General features: G+C 44.9%; 1 protein-coding gene across 2 annotated transcripts in view; it reads left to right on the forward strand.

Moving 5' to 3' along the window:
* The window catches only part of FRMD4A (FERM domain containing 4A), a 474,406-nt gene that overhangs the window by 51,347 nt on the left and 398,520 nt on the right, over positions 1–24,539 (forward strand). Inside the window, exon 1 of one of the 2 annotated variants that reach the window (XM_057544410.1) lies at positions 17,781–17,934. The exons of the other annotated variant lie outside the window; for it this stretch is intronic. Within the exon in view, the coding sequence (XP_057400393.1) occupies positions 17,881–17,934 (54 nt within the window). The 5' untranslated portion in view covers positions 17,781–17,880. Of the gene's footprint in view, positions 1–17,780; positions 17,935–24,539 lie in introns of those variants that run through there. 2 annotated transcript variants of the gene reach the window in all.

The raw sequence follows: 24,539 nt of genomic DNA on the forward strand, positions 1-24,539 counted from the left end.
CTGTGCAGGGTATAATATCTCACTCATTGCTACAGCCTCCAAGGCTTTTTCTGAGATGCTTTGAGCCAGCATTTTCCCAGCACATGTGTCGATCATGAATGCCTACTATTCTGGAGGCTGTGAAACTTGAAGTATCTTGCACTTGGTGGGAATGTAAATTGGTGCAGCCACTATGGAAAACAGTATGGAGATTCCTCCAAAAGTTAAAAATAGAACTACCATACAATCCAGCAATCCCACTCCTGGGTATATATCCTAAGAAGATGAAATCACTGTCTCGAATAGATATCTGCACTCCCATTTTCATTGCAGCATTAATCACAGTAGCCACGACATGAAACAACCTAAGTGTCCATCAACGGTTGGATGGATGGATAATTATATATATACATAAATATAATGGAATATTATTAAGGCATGAGAAAGAAGGAGATTCTTCTGTTTTCAACAACAAGAATGGACCTTCAGGGTATTTTGCTAAGTAAAATAAGTCAGAGAAAGACAAATACTGTGTGATCTCACTTCTATGTGGAATCTAAAAAGGTCAAGCTCATAGAAACAGAGTAGATTGGTGGTTGCCAGGTATGAGGAGTGGGAGAAATGGGGAGATGTTGGTCAAAGGGTACAAACTTCCAGTTATAAGATGAATAAGTACTAGGGATCTAATGTACAGCGTGGTGACTATAGTTAACAATACTGTATTATACACTTGAACGTTGCTATGAGAATAGAATTCAATGTTCTCTCCATAACAACTACAAAATGGTAATTAGGTCCAGGGTGTATGAACTAACCTTAGTGGGGTAAACATTTCACAACGCAAGTGCATATCAAATCATCACACTGTACACCTTAAACTTACATAGTGCTGTAGGTCAATTATATCTCAACAAAGCTGAAAAACAAACTTTTTAAGGCCCAAAGAAAAGAGGAAACCATGAAAACACATTTAGCTCTTAATACAACCCATTGCTTACAGGTCAGGCTCGGTGCCAGGGACCCAGTTGTAGGTAAGTGGGACATTCAAGCTGAGATTGTAAGGATTTGGGGGGCGGTGGGGAGAAGTCCACCAGAGTGACAGGAGGGCACCCCGTGCCCAGAAGTCCTGCCTGTGATGGGGAAGAGTTTGGTGTAACTGAAGTTCGTCCATTAAACACTGAGAGTCCTGCATCTTCCCTCCTCAGATGTCATCTAAGGACACAGTTCTCACCCTGCCCCACAGCACATGCAAGTAGGAACCTTTCAAAGGTTGCTGTTTGGAGAGGATTGTGTGAGGTGCTTTTGTTTTTCCCCTTACAGGAGAGGAGCAGACAGTAAGAGCCATAGGATTAAGTTGAACCACATGAAATTGCCAGCTTCGTGGGTCACCAGTGGTTGACCACTGGCAATTTCACACGCTCCAACCTCATCACTCTGAGACTTGGGACTGGCCCATGGAGACAAGAGTGGTCAGGAAATGTCTCTTGGCTTTATGTCTCCCTCACCTTTCTGCAGAGGCCAGGCTGTTGTTACAGCACAGACTTGGTGTCGGGGGTGGGGAAGGGAGGAAGGAAGATAGATAGATAGATAGACAGATAGATAGATGGGTGGATCTGGGTGACCTTCCGACTAACCATTTCAATAAAAATTCTGGCAGTGGGCAGACAAAGTAAGGCACCCCCTTGCAGAGCTCTGCCTTCATTTAGCAATTATGTACTAACTGGAACCTGATATTTGAAAGATGCTAATTATATCAATTAGGTTTACATTCAGCTGTTTATAATTTTAAAAACTAAGGCTTACCAGGGTTACTAATAGTGGCCTAAACAGGATGGGTATTTATTGCTCTCTCACGAACAAAACCATCCACAGGTAGTCAATCCGGGACGGGTGTGGAGGCTCTGTGGTCAGCAGGGACCCAGGCTTCTTGAGTTTTTGTGCTCCATCGTCCTTAATATATCACCTCATGCCCCCAAATGGCTGCTTGAGAGCAAAACATCACATCTGTATTCCAGACCACAGTGAGGCAGAAGGGGGAGAGGCTATGTCCTCCTGGTTAAGGAGACTGCTATTAACATCCCCCTAGGCAAAGCTTAGTCACAGAACATATCTTCCTGAGAATGCACCTGTATACCCTTTTAGATGGGCTCATTGCTGATCTGATTAAAACACATGTTTTGTTACATGGAGCAGAGGATAAAAAAGCACGTCAGGGTTGACACCTCAGGCTCTGTTACTTTTGCAATGGAGCCTGCCGTTGGCCAAGGCACCTGTGTCAAGGAGAGACTCATGTCATGAAACCAGATACAAAAGATGCCCAAATAGAACAAAAAGCAAATCATGTCATGCTCCTCACCCCGACTATTTTTTAAACACTCCTGATTTTTTATAGGCTGGGTTTAGAATTTCGGAGAAAAGAAAGCTTCAGGAAGTAGCTGTGACAAGTTGCCCTGCGTGAAACCTCCTGTGCATATAATCACTGCACCAGATATAATTGGGAGCTAATTTCATATTTCCTGGATATCATATTGGAAAATTGAGCTGTCAGATCTATTTAAGGGCTACATGCCAAATGAGAACACCCAAGCCCTGCTCTTTTCAAGCATACATTTCTGCAAGACCTTATTTTTCTCTCAAGACAACAATAACATTGTACTAGGAGCCAAATCCATCTAATTGAGGAAGCTTTTGAAGTTCAGATATTTGCTGTATATAAAATTTAGGGGCTTCCCTGGTGGCGCAGTGGTTGAGAGTCTGCCTGCCAATGCAGGGGACACGGGTTCGAGCCCTGGTCTGGGAAGATCCCACATGCCGCGGAGCAACTGGGCCCGTGAGCCACAACTACTGAGCCTGCGCGTCTGGAGCCTGTGCTCCGCAACAAGAGAGGCCCGATGGTGAGAGGCCCGCGCACTGCGATGAAGAGTGGCCCCCGCTTGCCGCAACTAGAGAAAGCCCTCGCACAGAAACGAAGACCCAACACAGCCATAAATAAAATAAATAAATAAAATTTTAAAAAAATTTAGAAAACTTACAGGAGACAATATATAGCTGAGGGGAATCTTCTCTGAAGTATCTTTTCCCATGTAAAGTCCCTTACGTTTCAAAGCTTTTAAAATTGTGGATTGTAATAACAGAGGGCTGATGTCTTATGCATTATGTGAGGTTCAATTGGGTCTTGATAATCCATGGTCAGGTTGCCCTGCCACACCTGTGTCATCACAGGCTTGGTGAATAAGAAATAAGCAGGGCATTATTCAGTCTGTCTCTTGAGAGAGATTAAGCTACATGCTGTGAATGTATATTGCTGAAGCCTTACTGCTGGTGTGGGACCGTAGGTTCTGTCACTTATCAAAGAATCTTCCAGTCACTGGACAACCCCATCTGCATTCTCTTCCCGTAGCTTTTTCTGAACTCTTTTGCATCTTGTGTTTTTTCAGAATATGCTTAACTGGGAGGAAATCTGCATCTTCTATTCCCTAAGTGTGGTAGTCCACAGGTTGGCCTGAAATCCACTGAAAGCAGCTTGATTTTCTCATTTGATTTCTAGAAATGGTTGAGAGATGATGGTCCTCAAACATCTGGTGGGAGATATGCTTAAAATTAGATGCGATGACCTTGACAGGAAATGCAGAAATGAAGAGGGAGCTGGGGAGGAAGAGAAGGAAGAGAGTGTAGTTCTGGGATTTGCTCCGTGAGTGCTTTGTGGGCATTATTCACAAAGAGAGATGTGTTGTGTTGTGTTGTGTTGTGTTGTGTTGTGTTAGCATAGAGGCCAGGCTCAACACTGGAAGGTAGAAGTTCTCAGGCACAAAGATGGCGACTACACAGACCAGATCCAAATACGAGTAGGACGTGAAGCAGGTAGAATGGATATTGGTTTCTTCTTCATCTCCTTGTGTTGTTTTTGTTCTTCACCTGACGTTCCTTTCTACTTTGATTCCCAGTGTCATTTTTTTCCTCTCTTCTCTTGCCTCAAAAGAGTCTGTTACAACTAATTTACACCTAAATTGTTATAAAGTATAATGAATTCCATTGGAATTTCAGCCAATGATGATTATCTGAGAAAGGATCTTTTGAGCAGCAGATCACAGATGTCTTTTTTGCCTATTCGTAAGACTGTGTGGCAGGTAACTTTTCTTTTTTTCATAGATTTGTCTTTTTTCATTGATTTTATTTACTTCTAAGTGAAGTAGAGTTAATTTACAGTGTTGTGTTAGTTTCCGGTATATAGCAAAGTGATTCTGCTATACATATATATATATTCTTTTTCAGATTCTTTTCCCTTATAAGTTATTAGAAAATATTGAGTATAGTTCCCTGTGCTATACAGTAGGTCTTTGTTGATTATCTGTTTTATATATCAGCAAGTAACTCTTGTCAGAAAAAAGCCTGGGAAGTGTCTTAGCAAAGTCAACTCCCTATAGATTGCAAGTCAGTTCCACTAGTTTCATTACCCCCAGTGTAGTACAGGAAGTTCTAGGTGATCCTGTAATCTTCATGAGATATAGAGTTGACAAAAGGATTACAAAATCACGGGTGAGAAGCTATCTAACTTCACTGAGCCATCCCCTAGCCCAGAGGTTTATCAAACTTTTTGGTCTTAAGTGAAATATGTTCAAGTAGAAACAGTATGGGATTCTTAACACGTAAAACATTGAATGGATAAAGCAGAGCTGCTTGGGGGTAAGCCTGGATGGGCATCAGGCAAGAAGGATTGGTGAGGGGCAGAGAAAGCCAGAGGCTCTTGCAGGGACCTCCGGGGTTTGGAGCCTAGAGTCTGAACATCATAGCACCATCTAACCCACCCATCGCAAAGGTCCAGAAGCTTGAGTTCTGAGATGCTAAAAGACGTGCTCACAGAGTTACACAGCCCGGAGGGGCCGAGTTAAACCAGACCCAGCACTCTAAGCTTCTAGTTCAGAGGTTTCCCATAACGGTGAGCAAATGACTGATTTTCCCTTCGATGTTTATGTTTTCCGATTATTTGAAAACCTAGAAAGTGTAGGGAGTGTAAGGGAAAAAATGAAATCCACCTAAAATCCCATCAATCAAAAAAAATGTACATGCTATATTTCCAGTATAATCTTAACTTCAACAATCTTAGACAGATTTGACTTTTCTCAGGTTGATTCGAATGTGTGGTTGATTCTGAGACCCAGTGAATATACAGAATCAAATGTCCCAGGCCCTAGATCATAACTGTGTATGGAAAGATTGAGCTGTTTCATTTATTCAGATTTTTAGGAAGGAGAAATCTATGGTGGAATAGTCTTTTTGAAATTGTTCTTCCTAGGGATTTCCCTGGCGGTCCAGTGGTTAAGACTTCTCCTTCCAATGCAGGGGGTGCAGGTTTGATCCCTGGTCGGGGAGCTAAGATCCCACATGCCTGGGGCCAAAAAACCAAAACATAAAACAGAAGCAATATTGTAACAAATTCAATAAAGACTTTTAAAATGGTCCATACCAAAAAAAAAGAAAAGAAAAGAAATTGTCCTAAAACCTCCCTAACTAGTTATCCCAGCACCCAAACCCAACCTATCCTTGCTGAGAATGATAGACTAATTTTAAAATATTTGCAAGAGGGCATTTTTCTAGGCATTGCTCCCCAGTATTTCTAGGCATTGCTCCTCTGAGTATATCAAGCTCTGGCTGCAGCTGAATGTTTCAAATTAATTCTTTGAAGCTCCAGCACAGATGCTACTTCAAATAAAAAAGCGATAGAAAAGGAAATGCTTCTTTTACCACATGCATTAAGTGATTTTAAATTCATAAGTTCAGGTGAATCACAATGAGAGTGGAAATGAAGATGACATAAATCATAGGGCATCCCACGTGGAGCAACTGGCTTTGCTGGGCTGATTGTAAAATAAGGACGGGATGAGCCACAAAAATCCGGCACATTTGGGGTAAAAACCAGAGATCTGCCCTCTACCTGAGAGTTTGCATAAATGTCAGGAACAGGGAATTGAGGGGAGAGCCAGTCATTGGAAGGGGGGGAGCGGGGGATCATGCTTACCCGAATGCCAGGTTGCCTTGGTTCAAATCAGGCTCTGTCACTTGAAGCTTATTTAATGTCTCTGACCATTTACATCCCCATCTATAAAGAGGGGAACTAAAAGTGGTACCAGTCTTTTAAGATTTAATAAGCCAATATACATACATCATGTAAAGCAGAGTCTGATATATCATGTTCAATGAATATTAGCTATTTTGATTATAATTATTATGCAACTTTCTGATTTTTACCCTCTTTGACCTCCCATCTCTCTTCTAACTCTGCCCTGGAAATTTAGACTAGAATGACTATTTTACTGGATGCATCTGGAAGACCAAAAGAAGGATGAACCATAGTTATGGGTTTGGAGCTTAAGCCAAAAGTCAGGCCTGAATGTGACATTGATGGAGTGTGAAGGTCAATTAGATAGAGCGAGCCCTGTATGCCTGGGCAGCCCCTGAGACACAGATGGAAGAGAGGGCACAGAGTTTCCTGAGGCAGATAAAATCAGCTTCCATTTACTGAATGCTGTGTGCTGGGCGCTATGCTAAGTGGAATGTATCTGTTCTTCCCTTTGATGCTCTCAGCACTTCGTGTTTTCAGATGAACAAGTAAGGGTTAGCGACGTCACACAACTAGCCCAAGGTCACACAGCTGGTAGGTGGCAGAGCTGGGATTCCAGTTGAAGTCCAGTCAACCCCAAAGCTCATATGCATGCCCACTGTGCCATACTGCCCGCCAGAAGGCAGGCCAGGTGGGGCCATAGCGGGAACAAAAGTCTTGGTCCTTTGGAACACTGAACAGTGGGGTTCACGTGACTGTGGGGCATATGAAAAGGACATGAGGCTGGATCAGGGGCCCTTAAGCGCCATATTCGGAAGTATTTTCTTTATCAGTCAAGTGAAAGGAGTCATTGAGGGCTTTGGATATTGGAGAGAATCATCTGACTTGCATTTTAAGAACATAACTCTATTGGCAACTTATGGGGATGGATTTGTTGGAGAAGAGACAGGAGTCGGGGTGGCCAGTTTGAAGACTATGACAATAGTCCACTGAGAGCTTCCTAGGCTAGGAAAATGGGAATAGAAAAGAAATTGTATATATATGTTTAAATAAAGATCTAAGACATCATCTAACCATAAGTGTAACAATTAAGGACACTGACTCTGGAACCCAACAGTCCAAAGTCTGAATCTCAGTTCTGTCCCATATTAATTGTTTAACCTTAGACAATCAACTTCCTCCTTTGTTAAGACAGAGAAAATGTTTGTCTTACTTAGTTACAGCTGCTATAACAAAATACCATAGACTGGGGTGGGGCATATAAACAACAGACATTTATTTCTCACAGTTCTGAAGGCTGGAAGTTCAAGATCAGGGTGCAGTTATGACTGGGTTCTGGTGAGAGCCGTCTTCTGGGTTACAGACTGCCAGCTTCTCGTTGTAACCTCACATGGCAGAAAGAGGGCATGAGAACTCTCTGGGGTCCCTCTTATAAGGGCCCTAATCCCATGCATGAGGGCTCCACTCTCATGACCTAATCTCCTCCCAAATGTCCTCCCTCCTACCACCATCACACTGGGGGTTAGGATTTCAACATATGAATTTTCTGAGTACACACAAGCTTTCAATCCACTGCAGTGATGTTATTTTAAAGGGTATTGTGAAAATTAGGATTTAAAAAGATGAATCACTTAAAAACAATTATAATACAGTTGCCTAGCACATGGTTAGTGCTCAAAAAATAATAGCTACTTTATTATCATTATAATAATTATTAATATTCCCTGCCTTAGTCCTTCCTATCAACCAGAGAACAAAAGTCTGCGGAGAAACAGAATTTATGAATTTTTAAAATTTCATTATGATCTCATTTAAACAATTTAAATTTTTCAAAAATTATATTTCTCATGTTTCCTTTGGACCAGTAGGGTTGAGAATCTGTGGTGTGTAGCATGGTGTCTTCCACAAATAGACATTTGTTGTTGTTGTTCTTTAGTGAATGAGTAAAATGCAGTCCATCTAAACAAGCCGTCTTCTTAACGCCCCCCATTGGATGGGTGGGGAATTACGCGCTGCTGTCATGTTTCTTTTTCATTGCCTTTTTGCCTCAGACCCCCCTGGGTCCCCAACTCCTGGACAGCGGAGTCCAGGTCGGCCTGACTCTTTTCATGGCCAAGCGGAGTGAGCCCCACGCAAAATTAGTTGCTTAAAATTTACTTTGTCTCCCTGAATTATCTGTTGTAAATTAGGAGGGAAATATCTAATAACTAAAAACATATTTATTTGCAAAGTTGGGTTAAGGAGTCATTTTTTTGCAAAGTTGCCTAGATTTCTGTGAAGTCAACTCCCTACCTCTAGGGAGATTTGGGAATCACAGGATCTCCAAATTGCTGCCAGGGAAAGTACTAATTAAGAATGCTTGGCACTATTTTTTTCCCCAAGAACAGGATGCTGAGGGTTATTTTTACAACCTCTCTCAGTTGGGCACAGACGATCCAAATTCATAGCATACTGGAGTGTTCTAGTTTTTCATTTTTACTCCTCAAATCTTGTTGTTCTACTGGTTTTGTTGATCCTTGGAGAGCGGGTCCCCTGTCAGTCTCACACTGGTGCCCTTTGGACTTGCCCTGGGGTGGGGACGCCAACCTCTGGATGAAGCACAGTGTACTTAAACTCTGGAGGAGTTGGACGTTGTTGGGAAAGCATGTTAGCTGTGCTTAATTATATGCCACGTCATCGTATGTGGGCTAACACCTTTACATGTGGTCGCTGGTTCGTTCCTTCGTGTTGTATAAGGATTTGATCCACCACGTAAGATAGGAACAATGATTCTGGAGAAGTGGATCCAGTGAACAACACTGGCCCACTGGCTGCACAGTGCTAGAGTTGAGATGACGTTTAGAAGTACATCCGTAAAAGTAATTCAAACCGAGTGATCCCCTGCGATGTGCTTAGACTCTTTATGCATCGCTCTATTAATAGCTCAGGTCCCCAAGGATAGAGCAAGCATTCGAATCCAATTGACAACTGTAAGTTACAGTACAAAGAGCATCAAATCAGTGAATGACCCAGTGCCAAAATATCAATAATAATATCACCATTTTTGCAATGGGGCAAATCTGTTCTGAGGGTGAAAGTGATGGCTAGCAGGAAACACACACAGTTACAGAGTCTTTTAACACTGAACTAGTTACTCTGGAGGATACCTGGGGGAGAGATGTCATGAGTTGAATGGTCCATGGTCTCTTGAGTGAAAAGAACAAATCTTAGAGTTTCATTTTGGTCTCATTTAATTATTAAAATCAGTGGATTCGTTTTCCTTAGTTTCTGAGCCAAATGGCCTCCCCATTTCCTTAATGATCTGAGTCATTAAAACTCACCCCTTCAGAGACAATGTACAATAAGACAATAAGAGACTGGATGTCATCAGTTTCTTAGTGTTCACATAGCATATACACACACATGCATGCGCATGTACTCGCACACATATACTACCATGTACGTGTGTGCACATGACACATGCTCCAATGGCAATAGCCACTGCACATCTCATTTGCACAAGTATCATTACCTGAACCTGAGCAATCCACTTCTCCAGCATGTTCACAGAACCTGGGCAGGCCTGAGAATCTGGGCAGGGCTGAGGGCTCTCATGATCCCAGTAGAGAGAGAGGTAAGGTGGATTCTGAAACAGATGGACAAGATTGAGCCACACGGCAGCGCTCACAGAGTCAGTGCCCACGGCCACCTCCCTCCGACAGTTCTGTGTGCGGAGTGATGGAGGAACAACATCCTTTCAGTGCCCGGTGACCCTGGGTGTGAGCAGGAGGCAGTTACCCTGGCCCTCTCTTGATTTGGGAGGTTACAGCCTTTGTGTTCACGCTGCAGGGAGATTGGCAAAGACAGCTGGGGGTTAGGAAAGCTGCACATGATTGCATTTCCGTTCTGATTACATTTCCCTCCCTTCTGTGATCGTCCCGTTACCATAGTTTTCATGCCTCCGACGCACAAACTCTGGAGCTTCGGCACCAGCTGCTTCATTCCAAACACCTTTTTTCTCTACCAAGCGCTTAACGTCTGTATACTGGGCCATGCGACATGTGGCCCTGCCTTTGGGGTCAACCAAGGGGCGGGCAGAGGAACAGACTGATTCTGTCCAGCCGGGCTGTCCTGATCGGCAGCCCCATGCTGTCATGAACTGCTGACCTCAACCTGCTCTTTCCAGAAGGTTCCACCGGACAGCGGCTTCATTTATGTGCTCCGCTCCAGTGGCTTGAATTTCATTATCTCCTCCGTGGCCCTTTTGGCAAGAGCTTCTACCTTCCTGCTCCGGGCACCTGTTAAAGCTATTTGCCTTTTTTTTTTTTTTTTTTTCCCGTCTATAAGTTGAGCTTTATTTTGAGTTCACATGATCCCCAAGGCAGCTTTTTTTTTTTTTTAACATCTGTATTGGAGTATAATTGCTTTACAATGGTATGTTAGTTTCTGCTTTATAACAAAGTGAATCAGTTATACATATACATATATCCCCATATCTCTTCCCTCTTGCGTCTCCCTCCTTCCCACCCTCCCAATCCCACCTCTCTAGGTGGTCTATTTGCCTTTTAAAAAGCATTTCCTTTCCAGCTCTGGTTTCTTTTCCAAGTAAATTCACTAGGTGGCAGCGAACAGTGAGGGAAAGAAGGTTGCTTTCGAAGGGTTTCCAGGGCAAGTGCGGCTGAACAGTCTAGGATATCTGTGAGCCCTGGGCTCCGACATCAATTACAAATAGAGACCAACCTGCACTTTTAAGGGAACACCTCGTATTTTACTAAATGATGAAATACAAGATTCATTGTCAGACCTCCTCTTAGCTCTCTGCTCATTTCTATTCGGGTTGTATTCATAATATTGTTGAAGCTGACAGCATTTATTCATCACCTATAAACGTATTACCTTTCCAGAAAACAGTGATTACAAGCAGGTCCTCCTCATCCAGTCAAAACTTCCATTGTGTGTGGAAGTGTGAAGGTGTGCGTGCTTTCTTTAGAAGGCAGGAGAGCCTCACGATTCCTTGGAAGATTTAGGTGGTGCTGTCCTTTGATTAATTTCTCTATGGTAACCATCACCTCCCTTGCACCCTATTAGATGTAGGCTCACAGTTTTCGCAGCAGCTAAAGCCTGGAATCTTATATTGCCTCTGCCTCAGGAAGACTCTAAAACTTCAGGTTTATGAAAGGACACTAAACTCTTATCGCCTATGCTCTCAATTAGTTTATTGATACGCTGCCTGGTTTTTAACCTAAATGCACTGTGTTTAGAAGGGAAGAAAACGGTTCTAAATCAACCAGAAAGGCAGTTTCCATAAACTACCTAGTCTTGCCTGTGGCCGGAGAGGTTGACCTCACTGGGATCAGGAGTGCAGACACTGTCATGTCACAGCCTTTGCACCCCCTGCTCTCTGCCCACGGCCCTCCCCTGGCCCTGGCCCGGGGAACATAACAGAAGTGAGGCAGGGGGCTCTGTTTCTAGCCAGGCATTCGGGGGCCAACAGCATCACTGCAATCAGCCGTGTTGCTGCTCTAACCCTCATCCCATAGTCCAGCTCTCATGACTAGGCTTCTCTCAACTTCTAGATCCTTCTCTCCATCCAGGTCTCTGCCCTGGTCTTGGTAACCAGTCCCTCCCTCTAGTCCTGCCTTGCTCTCGCCAGACACCTTCCGAGGCTTTTACATCTGAGCCTGGTCTCAGGACCCCACTCTCTGGTGCAGACCGTCCCCCCTCCAGTGTCTCTGGTCGCTGGATATTGCTAAGTTCTGGGTCCCTGAGAGTGTCCTCCACTGCGCTGTTTGGATGCCACGTGATTCCCCTTTGACCCCCTCCCATGAGATCACCACGAAAAACTCCAGCTTTGCTGATGCCTGCGCTTGATGAACTCTGTGGAGGGTTACTATGTGCGGGGCTCCGAGCTGGATACTGGAGATGCAGTGGAAATCAGACACGGTCCCTGTCATCAGAGAGCTTACACCCACCTCCAGATCTGCGTTCTGCCTCGGCACCTTTTCCCGAAGCTGGCGGCAGGGTCTGTTCCTGTGCTGGGCCATGGTCGATCCCGGTGTCCCCGGTCCTATTGCTGCAAACTGGGGTGTGGCTGGCTGCGCCTGAGGCCATCAAAGCGTCCTGCTCAGTTTCAGGTAAAACTCCTTCGGTCACTGTCCTCCAGCACGTTGGGGCTACGGTTAATCAGCACGTGGAGGGAACCGGAGAGCTGAATAGCCACTTACTCACTGTCTTCCTGGGTCAGGTGTCCCCACCAGCAAGTGCAGCACAGAGCAGACATGAGGAACCTTCCTGGCTTGGGGTGTGAAGCCCTGGACCACTCACATTCTGCCTGATTAACTTGCTGTAAGAGAGATGAATGTGTCAGGAGTGTAAAATCACCCCGGCCTTGGGTTTAATCGCATAGGTCATCAGGAGATCCTGAGGTGGCGTTGAGCTGAAAATAAGCCATCCCTTGCTAAGGAGACAAAATTGACTGAGGTCAAGTTTCGATATGTAGTGGACAGTTGTACCTTCTAGAAAAGCTGTGCTTGGGATACTTTGTTAATTATCTTCTAAGTGAGTAGCGTGGGTTGTTAATAACACTGGCAATTCCAGTTGGGGACTTAAAGATACACATAATAAATCTTAGTGATGTACTTGCTGGATACACGTAATAAATCTTAGTGATGTACTAGGTGGAAAGCAAATAAGTAAAGCCAGGCTCCTCTCTGGTGCTCCCATTGGAATGAGGCAAGCATGGTAGAAAGATACACTCATAGGGACACTAAGATTGGAAAACATCAGTTCAATCAGTTCTTAGGAAAGAGAAATCATTACATGCATGGTGCAGTTTTGTCATGCAGCTCTTTTCTCTTGCAGTTAGGGGAGTGTTTTGTTTTGGTTTGTTTAGAATGCTGTATGGAGCTACCTTGTCTACCGTGTACGTATATATATACATACACACACACATGCACACAAACCACCTGATTGCTTTTTAATGCATTTTTCAAAGATCAAATGACTTACTTAAGAAGTTAAGTATACAAGGAAATCCCTTTTAGGAGTCTGAACATTCTTCCCTCTCTTTCTTGCAGCCTCGTGCATGGCTTGTAGTGCTAAGAGGTTTGGTGTCATTTCGTGGTTTGCTGGTCTATACTGTCAGGATCCGAGGGCGGTGACTTCAGTGTTGGTTTGGGTGCTTAATTTGCGTGCTTCTCTTTCACGAGAACTGAAGCTCAAGAATTTATACCAGTGACAGAAAGATGCATTGCAAAGTCCTGAACCCATGCTAACAAAGTACCCTTGATGCAGTTCATAAAGTTAGAGGGACTTCCCTGGTGGTCCAGTTAAGACTCTGCGCTTCCAGTGCAGGGGGAACAGGTTCAATCCCTGGTCAGGGAACTAAGATCCCATATGCCGTGTGGCATAGCCAAAAAAAATTTTTTTTTAAAGTTAGAAATAGAGAAAGAATTACAAATAGTGCCCAGGCCCCGTTGCAGTCTGGTTCCCTCCTCCTTGGCCAACTGGCAAAGGCTTTAGCACAGAGGGGCTGGCTGGGGCGGTGCATCCTGATTTGAGCCCGGACGCTGGTCTCCTTGCCGCAGTTCTGCGTATCCTGCCCCTGCCTAGCGCACGGCCCTGAAAGGGGGCCCCTTCCTGACCTGATGACCGCTATCATGCAGATCCTAGAGTGTCTTTGGGCTCCGTCACTGCGGCTCTCCAGCGTGCACTGCAAAATGCCCCATTCACGTTCCTAATACTCTCCCTGCTTCCCTTCCTGTTTCCAGTTCCTATCTGTCAGGTCTGGGCAGCGCAGAGCTATGAGAGGATTACCTTTTGTGCACTCTGTGAATATACCAAATATTCTCTCCTGTGTGGTGAGGAATGCACAGCTCTCCAGGGTTTCAGAGAAGAGCAAGAATATCTTCTAAACCGAATGCTACCTTGAAGTCCCAACTCCTGCTACTCAGAAAGCTTTTCCTTTACAGTTATTTCTGGGTCCCTGCTATAAATATCCTCCCAGCAGCCATCTGCCCCTGCGGCAGAGTTTTACAGTTTTATGCTGGCTGTTTGGGTTACACAATCACAGGACTGCCAGCCGTTCTAGAGCCATTTCAACTATTCCTCTCTCTCTCTCTCTCCTAGAGAATATCGTCCCTGCTCTGTTAGGAGAGGGCAAGATTTATTTTTGTTGCCTGAAAAATCTGTGCAGTTTATACAAAGCAATCAGCAGGTGGTCAGCTCATGTGGTTTAATCCATGAGCTCATGAAGAGGAGGGAGGAAACAAAACGAGGTCTGGAAATTACCTCGACATCTGGGCTGTGAGCTCCTGCTCCATGGTGCTGGGCCAGGTCCCTCCAATCAATCCAGACTGTGGGTGATGGCATCTCTCAACGGGGCAGGGGAGAGGTTTTCCCACAAGAAAAATTTCCAGTAAAACTAGAGCTTTCTTTTTTTTAAAAGCTTGAGAGGGTATACTGTTTTACAATTCACAACAAACAAGGCGTTTTGAGGCCAAGACCCTAAAGAGATAACCACCGCAAAAGCGGCCACTGAAAGGAGCATGTTTGAAAACGTATTGAACACATAGAACAGGCTGGCCCTGTTCCCAGTGGACTGCGTGAGAGGTGGGGGAACGGGCCTTTGTTTTCCCTGTAACAGGTGACAGTTCAGAGTTGGACCAGCCCATCCTCTCTGGGAACCGGGCTGATACGTGCACGCAGGGGCTGGTTGGCCGGTTCCCTGGGGGGAAGAGAATGGGTCATGGGTGGGAAGTGAGCCAAGGGAAGCCACACCGTTCACTGTGCTCTCCCCGTGGAAACAACTTCCAGGGACCCCTCGCCAGGGGCTGGTGGGAACATAGATAAAGTCAGGAGTAGGCTTTGCGGCTGTAAAACCAGCTGGGAAAGTAAATGGACTCCATGCGCTGGGGACATTCCAGGAAAGAGGCTTTGAAGTGGTGGAGACCAGAGGTTGGCTGAAAAAGCCCCACTGGCTCCCTCATAAATGAGGACTCATCTTACAGGCCTTTCCCGACACCTCCGACCGCTGCCCCGCAACCCTTGCTTCTCCTCTTTCCAGACAAGCCGGCAGTTGCTGGGTGATGGTGGTGGCAGAGCTAGGGATCTCCTAGAGTCAGACAGGAGAACAAGAATGAGTCCGCTCCGTGTTTCTTTATGCTGTGGTGATCGCCCATAATTCTAAGAAAACACATAGTATATCAATAAAATCTCCAGGAGACATACACACGAAACATTGTCAAGATAGGCTTTCTTGGCAACATTAAACTATACTCTGGTCAAGGAGGGCCACAAACTTTGCCCCAAAAATGACCCTGAAAAAAATGGGAAATCCATGAAATCAATGTTGGAAACAGGCTTTGAGCTGAGATGAGGGAGTTTATGATACAATACTTTTTAATCAAACTTGATTATCCCAAATTCTATCGATGGGAAATAGACCTATTTCACTTACAGAAGGTAAGATGTAAATCATAACAAAGTACATTATGAAGAATTTTTTAGCATAAGTATTTTCTAACCTTTGTTTAGAATACATGAACATGGATTCACATCTTTTATATTGGCAGACTTGATGTTCATATTAGTGAATTTGAGCCGTTGTCAGAAGCTGAAGTATCCAAGATTAATCAAATGTTGAGTCTACTAAAGCAGAAAAGCAGGCTGGTACATTTGAAAGATTTTTTGTCAGAATGGTGGAAACCAAACTGAGATTTTCGTTTAGGCTTAGTTAAATAGTAATCAAATTTAATCAGTATATCCCATTCCCCAGCCTACCTAATTAGTTTTACTTCTTTGGCGATAAATAGAAATGTATATCATTTCCATTTATTTCACACTTATAATAAATGTGGACATTGGCTACAGAAGTATATATCTAAGGTGGAAGTGCATGCCTTTGTATATATGCTGGAGGGTTCTTGAAAGACCGAGGCACAAAAGGCTTACTGCCAATCCCATTAAAGTGGAAGGCAGAGGATTTTGCAAAAGAAGAGAAAAATTGCTTGCAATTCTCATCAAAATCATCCGCTGTGTGCCTGTTGCCGTCCAAAAAGGGTGCTGATGCTCAAAGCTGTGAAATGAAGGCATGGTTCCTGCTGCTGAGATGCACAGTTAATGCACTTCCCTCCAAGTTCATGAACCACATTTGGGACCAGGCGGATGGTCCATCCCCCAAATCGTGACTACATAAATTTCACAGAGAAGAGGTTTCAACAGGATAGTGAGCACAAACGAATAGACAGGAAGATTGCAGCAGCCCCCAGGCCTCCTCTCCGAGCTCCACAGGCTGAGCTCTCACTGGCGTGTCACAGTACCCAATGTATGAGGCAGGCAGCCTCTTTTCCTGGCATCCCCAAGGGCACTGAGTTGAAAGGCAAGCTCTCTGGATATGAGATTCTGAGCCCTGTTTAATCTCTCTGCGGCAGAAAGAATTTCTGATAAGGGGGAATGTTCCCTGCAAACTGTCAGAGCCTCACCCAGGCGTTGTCAAGCCACAGTACCAAGACTGGTGATTGGAGAAAATAAGAATGCCTGAAAGCTACCCTTTGGTTAGTACTTACTGGAACCCACATGAGGGGCTGTGTCCTTTATAGACACCATCTCGTGTAAACCCACAACCCTGGGGGGTGGAGATTCACATCAACATTTACAGATGAGAAAACTGGGACTTAGAGGGAATAACCCGCCCAGCAAATAGGAGTTAGGATTCAGCCACTTCTTGCCGCTTCCGGTATCCAGGCGCTGTCCTGTAACGGCACAGGGCAGCCTACCTTGCAAGGTTTTCAGAGCATGGGATGAAAACTTCTTGATTTACAAACAGAAGGAGGAGTGATTCCCTTAGTAAAAATTAGGAGAATTTTTTCTAGCATTTAGCAAGGAGATGTTTCAAAATGGACCTAAGATTTTGTTTTTATTCAGGTATGGTAAGGCCAACAGAGCAGGAGATAATTGCCATGGAAAAGAAATTGTTACTCAGAGTTCCCAAGGGGAGGGGGCATGGCATGCCATGCAGGGTCACACAGGGAAGCACCAGGGTCGGTCGGGAGGCAGAAAGAGCAAGGGAAAGGCATGGGTAAAAGCCTTTATTGTGCTTTTTCAGGGGAAAGAATGGGCAAGGATAGGTGAGAAGCTAGGCAGACTTACAACTGAATACTTCGATTAACGTTGGCAGACTCTGGGATATAGACGTGGTCTCTAGCTGTCCTGTATCTGGCCCTGGGGTGATTTAGGGCAGGGGGATAATGTCCCCTGCAGAAGCCTGACAAAAGGAGGTAGGTTGGGGTATGGACCCGGAATTGGTTGGTTTGCATACCAAGGTGTGTTGGCAGGCAAAGTGTTTGCTGCCTCTAGGAATTACAGGAGCCCCACCCCTTACCCCGTTCATGGCTTTGCTTGCCATGGTTTCAGTTGCCTACAGTCAACCTTGGTCCAAAAATATTAAATGGAGAATTCCAGAAATAAATAATTTGTAAGTTTTCAGTTTCGAGCCATTCTGAGTAGCGTGATGAAATCCTGTGCTGTCCTGCTCCGTCCTGCCCAGGATGTGAGTCACCGTTCTGTCCAGTCATACCCCTTAGTCACTTGGTAGCCACCTCAGTTATCAGATCGACTGTCCAGTTATCACAATGCTTGTGCTCGAGTCACCCTTATTTTACTTAATAACAGCCCTAAAGCCCAAGAGGAGTGATGCTGGCCATTTAGATATGCCAAAAAGGAGCTGTAGAGAGCTTCCTTTAAGTGGAAAGGTAAAAGTTCTCGACTTAATAAGGACAGGGGAAAATTGTATGCTGAGGTTGCTGAGATCTAAGGTAAGAACAAATGTCCTATCCGTGAAGTTGTGAAGAAGGAAAAAGAAGTTCATGCTAGTTTTGCTGTTGTTCTTCAAACTACGAAAGCTACAGCCACCGCGAGTGGTGAGTGCTTAGTTTCCTTTAATGGAAAAGGCATTAAATTTGTACAATAAGATATTTTGAGAGAGGTTGAGAGAAAAAGACCACATTCACATAAATTTTATCACAGTATCTTGTTATAATTATTCTGTTTTATTATTAGTTATTGCTGTTCATCTCTTACTGTGCCTGATTTATAAGTTAAACTTTATCATAAGTGTGCATGTGTAGGAAAAAACATAGTATATATAGGTTCAGTACTAACTGCAGTTTGCAGTCATCCACTGGGGGCCTTGGAACGTATCCCCTGCAGATGGGGGCGAAGGGTAGGACAGCAGTTAATCCTGGGAGAAGCAGTCCGTCCTCCAGGCCACAAGGCTCCAAGATTTCGAAGCATCATAAAATATAGAAAATAAAAACTATGATTAGTTCAAGAGAGCACCTAAAAAACCCTCTGTGCATGTGCCTTTTTTACTTTTCCCCGTGACAACATAAGCAGCAGTCACGGCTACAAACGTTTTATGGGACAGTTTTGCTGCTTTCAGAGCACACTGCCTATGGACTGTTTACAAGTCTAAGAGGACTGAAACATGGGCTTGTTTGCTATTTTTCTCTGGGTGTAACCTCTCATAAATGAGTCTTTATTAGCTCGGGCGCTTGACTCATGGAAATATTTCTTTAGAAATATGATCATCTGCTTCTTTAACAACCAAAGTTTTCATTCCCTGGAGTTTCAGTGGGACAAAGGTGGGGACGAGATGCCTAACAAAAGTATGGATGTCGTTATAAGCTTTGTATGATGCTCATACCAAGTTTTTCTGTTTTATTTATGTCTTTTGCCATTAGCTGCCTTCTTTGCTACCAAAAATGAAGGAACGGTGGCTAAGAGAGCTATCTACCCTAAAATCTATTCTAAACGTCTCCTCATCCATTGGTGGGCACTAGAAGGGTGGTTAGAGACACTGTCCAATTCCTCTATCAATTCACAGCTTAGCTCTGCCCTTAGGTGTGTCCCCAGACTGAAGCCATGCCTGATAGGGTCACCTTGGCCAGCCTTCCCTCCACCTGGAAGCACCTGAGGATCCAGCTCCTTTTACGCTCAGACAAAACTGAGTGGAGACAATAACAGTGCGTTACACTCCACCCTCCCTCCTCGCCCTTCCTTTTGCAGAGGCTGATGGCTGAGAGCAGAGGCTCTGCAGCTCGACACTGGGTTTTCTCATCTGGCTCCGTACCTGACCAACTCAGTGACCGGGGCTGGTCACCCAACCTCTCTGTGCTTCAGGGTTTTGCCCCCTAATCTCCAGAATGCAATGATAATAATAGAACCTATATCATAGCATTGGTGAGAGGATGAAATAACTTTTCCAGGGACAGAGTAAGGGCGTGTAAATGTCAGCTGTTATTAATGATCTTTGGAACAGCATTTGTCCAAGTGGGGCCTGTGGTCCATCTGCACCAAAATAACCTATGCTGCTGTGGCAAAGTGTCCTACAGAATCCAAGTCTCTAGGGGAGGTTCCAGGATTCTGTTCCCCAGCCGGTTCTTAGACATACACAGCCCACTAATGTGTGAGAACCACACCTTAAAATTTACGGTTGAAAGTGGTTGGGATAGAGGCTTTTCAGGCAGGCAGATCTAACTTTAAATTTCGCCTTACCTCTTAGATGGATCTGTGTGTTGCAGAACAAGGTTCTGGATTTCTAGTTTCTGGCAACTGCTGTTTTGGTACATTGAGATATTAACATCTATTTTGTTCAACAAATATTTATTAGTGTTGCTATGTATACGACACGTGCTTGGGGCGGGGGATATTAGTGAACATTCTTGAAAAATCTATTTGCTTAGATCATTGTCAAACCTTTGCAGGGCACTATAGATAATTCCCAATCAAGGCCACCCAGTTTAATGATTATTTATCATGATCATTGGTAGGTCTGAAAAGGCCATGGAAGAGATGATCTGTAGAGTCAGCTATGGGCTACAAAGCCATTCCCTTTACATTTTGACAGTGTCCATGAAGACCAATCACTAATCAGACACACCTGAGTTTCAGATGCCTCCTCCTCACCTGGCCCCCACCTCACCACAGCCTGGTTGCAGGGAAATGCCAGAGCAGTGGGTCATTGGTTGTACCACTCAGCCCAAGAGATAGCATTACATGGAGGAAGGAGTACAAGGGCTTAAAGTAACTAAGCCAGTTCTGTCACCAAGTAGCTGGTGACCTTGGACACAGTACTACAGACTCCATGAGCTGCAGAGCCCTCTCCTGCAGAACAAGGATGTTGGACTCAAAGAACTCTACCATCTCCTCCAACGTTATCAGCCCATGGGAGATCTATTCCAAATGCAATTAGGAGTTCTAGGCTCTCCTTGAATACGTAGCTTTCGGGACCCCCGATATCTACCCCTATCTCCCACCCTCCACATCCGTAGGGCTTCTAGTCACTCTTGGAAAAGAAAGGTTGAGTTCTGTACGAAGCCTCTTGCATTGGTTGGCAACAAAGATGACACCTCTTTTGCAGAATCCAAGCCTGGAATATTAATAAAAACATCCTAGCTTGTATCTGTGTTTTTAACAATGAGTAGAAAACCTTTGAAGAGTATGGTTTGAATTAAGGCGGGTAAACCTTAGTAAAAATTACATGTTGAATGGTCTAGGGCAGTGCAAGACCATGACTAGAGCCAGATGACCAGATTGGAGGGCTGAATTTCCACAGGAGGAATTTGCTTGTGTCACCTCCAGCAAGTTACCCATCCACTCTTGAGCCCAAGGAGAGCGATACTTGCCCCCTAAGAGTGCTGTGGGCATCAAAAACAATACTGAATGTCTAGTGCTTGGCAGAGATCCTTACGTCGTAGAAGACACTCGGTATATGATATCATCATCATCATCATCACCATCATCATTATATTATTATTACAACATGATCACACTTTTACATTTTCCAGGACATAAAGCTTGCTACTGAACTTTCACTTACTTTATCCTCCATCACCCCTACCTACAGGGTATGCAGAGCTGGTACTATTTTAGATGACAAGTCACAGGCTGGGTCAGCCATGATTCCCACCCAGTTCTTCTTCAGAGAGTCTCAGCTGAAGGTGGTTTTCGGGTCTCCTCTTCCATCTGAGCGATCCAGCGAGGTGCTCGCAAGACCCCCAGGGCAGGCACCCAGACGCTGGGAAAGGCAGCCAGGCGCACTGGCCTTCATCCGGTCACCTAACGGAAACTGACAGATGTCTCTCCACCTAGTTTTTGTTTTGTTTTGTTTGGGGCCCTTTCGTCTTCATTGCACATGTGCAGGAGGAAGTTGATACCAGAAATGTCACTTCAGCACAGACCAGAAATTGACTGCTGTGCTTTTACAAGTCAGGGGGAGTTTATTAAAAACTAAATTGATAGCTAGAAAGGGCTCTGACTAGAAGAAGCCCATAAACTTAATGGTATTTATTAATTTATGGGCTATTATTCCAAAATGAGTCATCTCTCTGTAAAAGCCTCGAGAGCTGGGATTTGGTTAGGACGGTGCTTGCCGTCTCCCCTTACAGAGATGACGACAACCCACCAACATCTGAGCTGGGTTAGACGCCCAGCTCCACTCTCCCCACTTCAAACCGAGTGCCTTTCTCTTTGACTTGACACATTTATATGTCTCGTTGAGATCAGTCTCGTAGTCCGATGACACAAGCCTGGCGGGTGATCGGGAAGGCAGTAGATGAGCCTTAATGAGACCCCGACTGGGTGCTGGTCCCCAGGATTCTTCTCCCAGCTCAGCCTCTTTCTGGCATGCCGAGTCTCCTCTCAGGCTGCCGTTTCCTCATCTGCCAAGTGAGGGGCTAGCATCACTAGCTTCCGATGTCCCTTTCCTAATTGCAAGCTGTGCTCAGGATCCAAAGGCATCTGGCCCAGCAAAGTCCTGGGAAACAATCCCCAGCCCAGGAGGGGCTCGCCGTCTCATCTTAGCCTGGACACTCACGTGGCACCAGGAAAGAGAGGCCCCAGCAAAGAACATGCCCTGCGTGTCAACTCACTGATCCCCATGAATCCAGTGAATGAGAGTCCAAGGTGCTGGAGGGCTTGACATCGTGGGTGGGGTCTCCCTTCCTAGACTAAACCGTGCACAGGACCCAGTTCCCATGTCCGCAGCTGGGAAAATATGGAGGAAAGGATAGAATATCATCACAGCCTTCAGTTGGTGGGTAAGAAAGTGGGAAAGCAGCAACGGAAGTGGATATTTGGAAGTCTGTCTCTATAGGACACTCCAGGTGGAGCGGGGGAGGAGTCTTTAAGTGACCCAACACTAGAATCACACAATCTTGCTGAGCGCCAAAGGTGTTTGAGGCGCTAAAGGACACACAGAAACATCTACACGGTCTGTTACTCTCTGGCCAGTGATCTGTTGTCTAAAACACTGTAGGTTTCACCCATTAAACACCATTGCTCTATAGACTTGATTATCTCAAAATTAGTGCTAGATGTCAAAGAAAGATGGAATCAGAAACCATCATTTTCATTAATGGAAATATTAGAAAACACTTTTATTGTTTTTATCTCATTTACTTTCTTTACATTTTTGAGGTATATAAATATACCTAACATGTATTGCCACTTACTCAATGCTGGCCCCTGTTTTAAGTGCTTTCTGTGGCATCACATGTTTAATCTTCACCTTGACCTCATAAGGCATTTGATGTTATTATCCCCAATATGTAGACAGGGGAAGGGAAGCTGGGTTTACATATGCAGGTGGCAAGTGGAAACGTTGGGATTTGACCACCTGCAGGATCTACTGTTAACGTCTCTGCTACACTGGGTCGCTTCCCTCTGTGCTGCTGCACTTGACTGCTGGGGTCAGGGAGAAGGAAAATGAGGGACCCTGGACCCTCTGAGGTGACCAAACCTGGGTTGTCCCAGTCTCTAAGGGAAATCCTTCAAGACCTGGGGGTATTACTGTTTCCCTCTTCTAGTGAGGAATTCTTGGGACTCATCCAGAACATGGAGCCTTAATGCAAATGGCCAGTTGGAAGGGGCTGCATAGGATACACCCGTTCCCACAGAGAGGGATGACAGCCCAGGACAGCAAGAGGTTGAGTGGTGCAACCGGAAACGTAGGTTTGGAGCCAGAAGACCTGGGTTTGAACTTCACTGTCTTTGGGGAACTCTCATAACTTCTCTGAGCATCAGTTCCTTTGTCCATCATCTAGAGGTCATAACCCCTACCATGCCCAAACCCAGAGAGTTGTTGTGAAGGTCACATGGAAAACAGATGTCAGACACTATAAAGTGCAACATGTCTCAGAGGCTGCCTCGCACATAGTAGGTGCTCAGTGCATGACTGATTGAGGCAGCTTTATTCCGTGTGCCTGTGTATCTTGTGGATGGGGAGAAAGGTGGCTTTCCTCATGTGCCACTGAAAATGAATCTGTTGCCCCAGACATAGTCTGGCCCCGACTAAATGAAAGATGAGTGTAAGATTTGACACACAGTAGGAAGACTTCCTGAGAGTCAGGGTTTTAAAGCCTGGAGTGCATTCTCACAGGAGTATCAAGGTCCTTCTTACCCCTGTTAGGTTTGGTTTCAGGGTAATCTTGCCGGGAGACACAGACAATCGAGAGAAACCCTACGGGTCCTTCCTCCCCTTTGGATTCTAAAGGAACGGACCTGAGACTATTACAACCAGGGCTGCTGTTCCTTTAGCGTCCTGCGACGTAGACTCTGGGAGATGAACCTCTGGCTTGTATTTATTACATTTGTGTTTATTATGATTATTCATTCATGGGAGTGGTCCTTTGCAATGGGATGCTGTCTGCCTCAGAAAGCTAATGACAAGGGTCATTAATCCTTGAAGCCAGGGTGATCGTCAGGTGGATTGAGGCTGAAATGATTCACCATCATGTAATGTTTTGCACAACTGGGTTCATTTTATAAGACCCTTTCTCATCTTCTCCTTTCCCTACCCCATGCCCTACTCACGTGTGGGTGAGGGCGCCGGCACATGCACACACCACGTAACACACACACCACCTAGCCACAAGCAACAGGAATATTCGAGATGGATGTGGAGCCTATGAAAATGGGTCTACTCCTGAGTATCTCAGGGGACGCAATCTCTGATTTAATTATGTAACCCTCTTAGCATTAGACATAAAACCTCAATCCAAACAGGTCTGCTTCACCCTGTGTTTGCTTCTTAAAAAATGAATGCATTTATCAAATCTTAAGAGACGGTTTCTCCAAATGCATCACTCCCGACAAGCTTCCGTGTTGCAAAGGGCATCTCAGAATTGACAAGAGTGACCTCCTAAGAGAAGGGCAACAAAAAGGCTTTCCACTCAGTTGGAAAGGGATACAGAAATTGACATGTTGCCAGTACTAATAACAGTGACTGCAAATACTTAGGGCCCACTTACGAAGTATCCTCCTGTGTACTATCCCCTTTGAGCCTCATAACAGCCCTGAGAGATCATGGAGACGGCATTGTTATTCCTGTTCTTATTCTCACTCGAGGATGAGAAAGCCCAAGCCCTGAGGTTCCACGGGCATCTGGCAGCAAGGAAGGGCCAGCATTCCCGGTGACCGGGTCCAAATCTTCCATCCCAGTGAGAACAGCTTTTGGTGGAAAAGC

This window comes from Balaenoptera acutorostrata, chromosome 3 (assembly GCF_949987535.1).
Source record: "Balaenoptera acutorostrata chromosome 3, mBalAcu1.1, whole genome shotgun sequence".
In the NCBI taxonomy this organism is placed as follows: Eukaryota; Metazoa; Chordata; class Mammalia; order Artiodactyla; family Balaenopteridae; genus Balaenoptera; species Balaenoptera acutorostrata.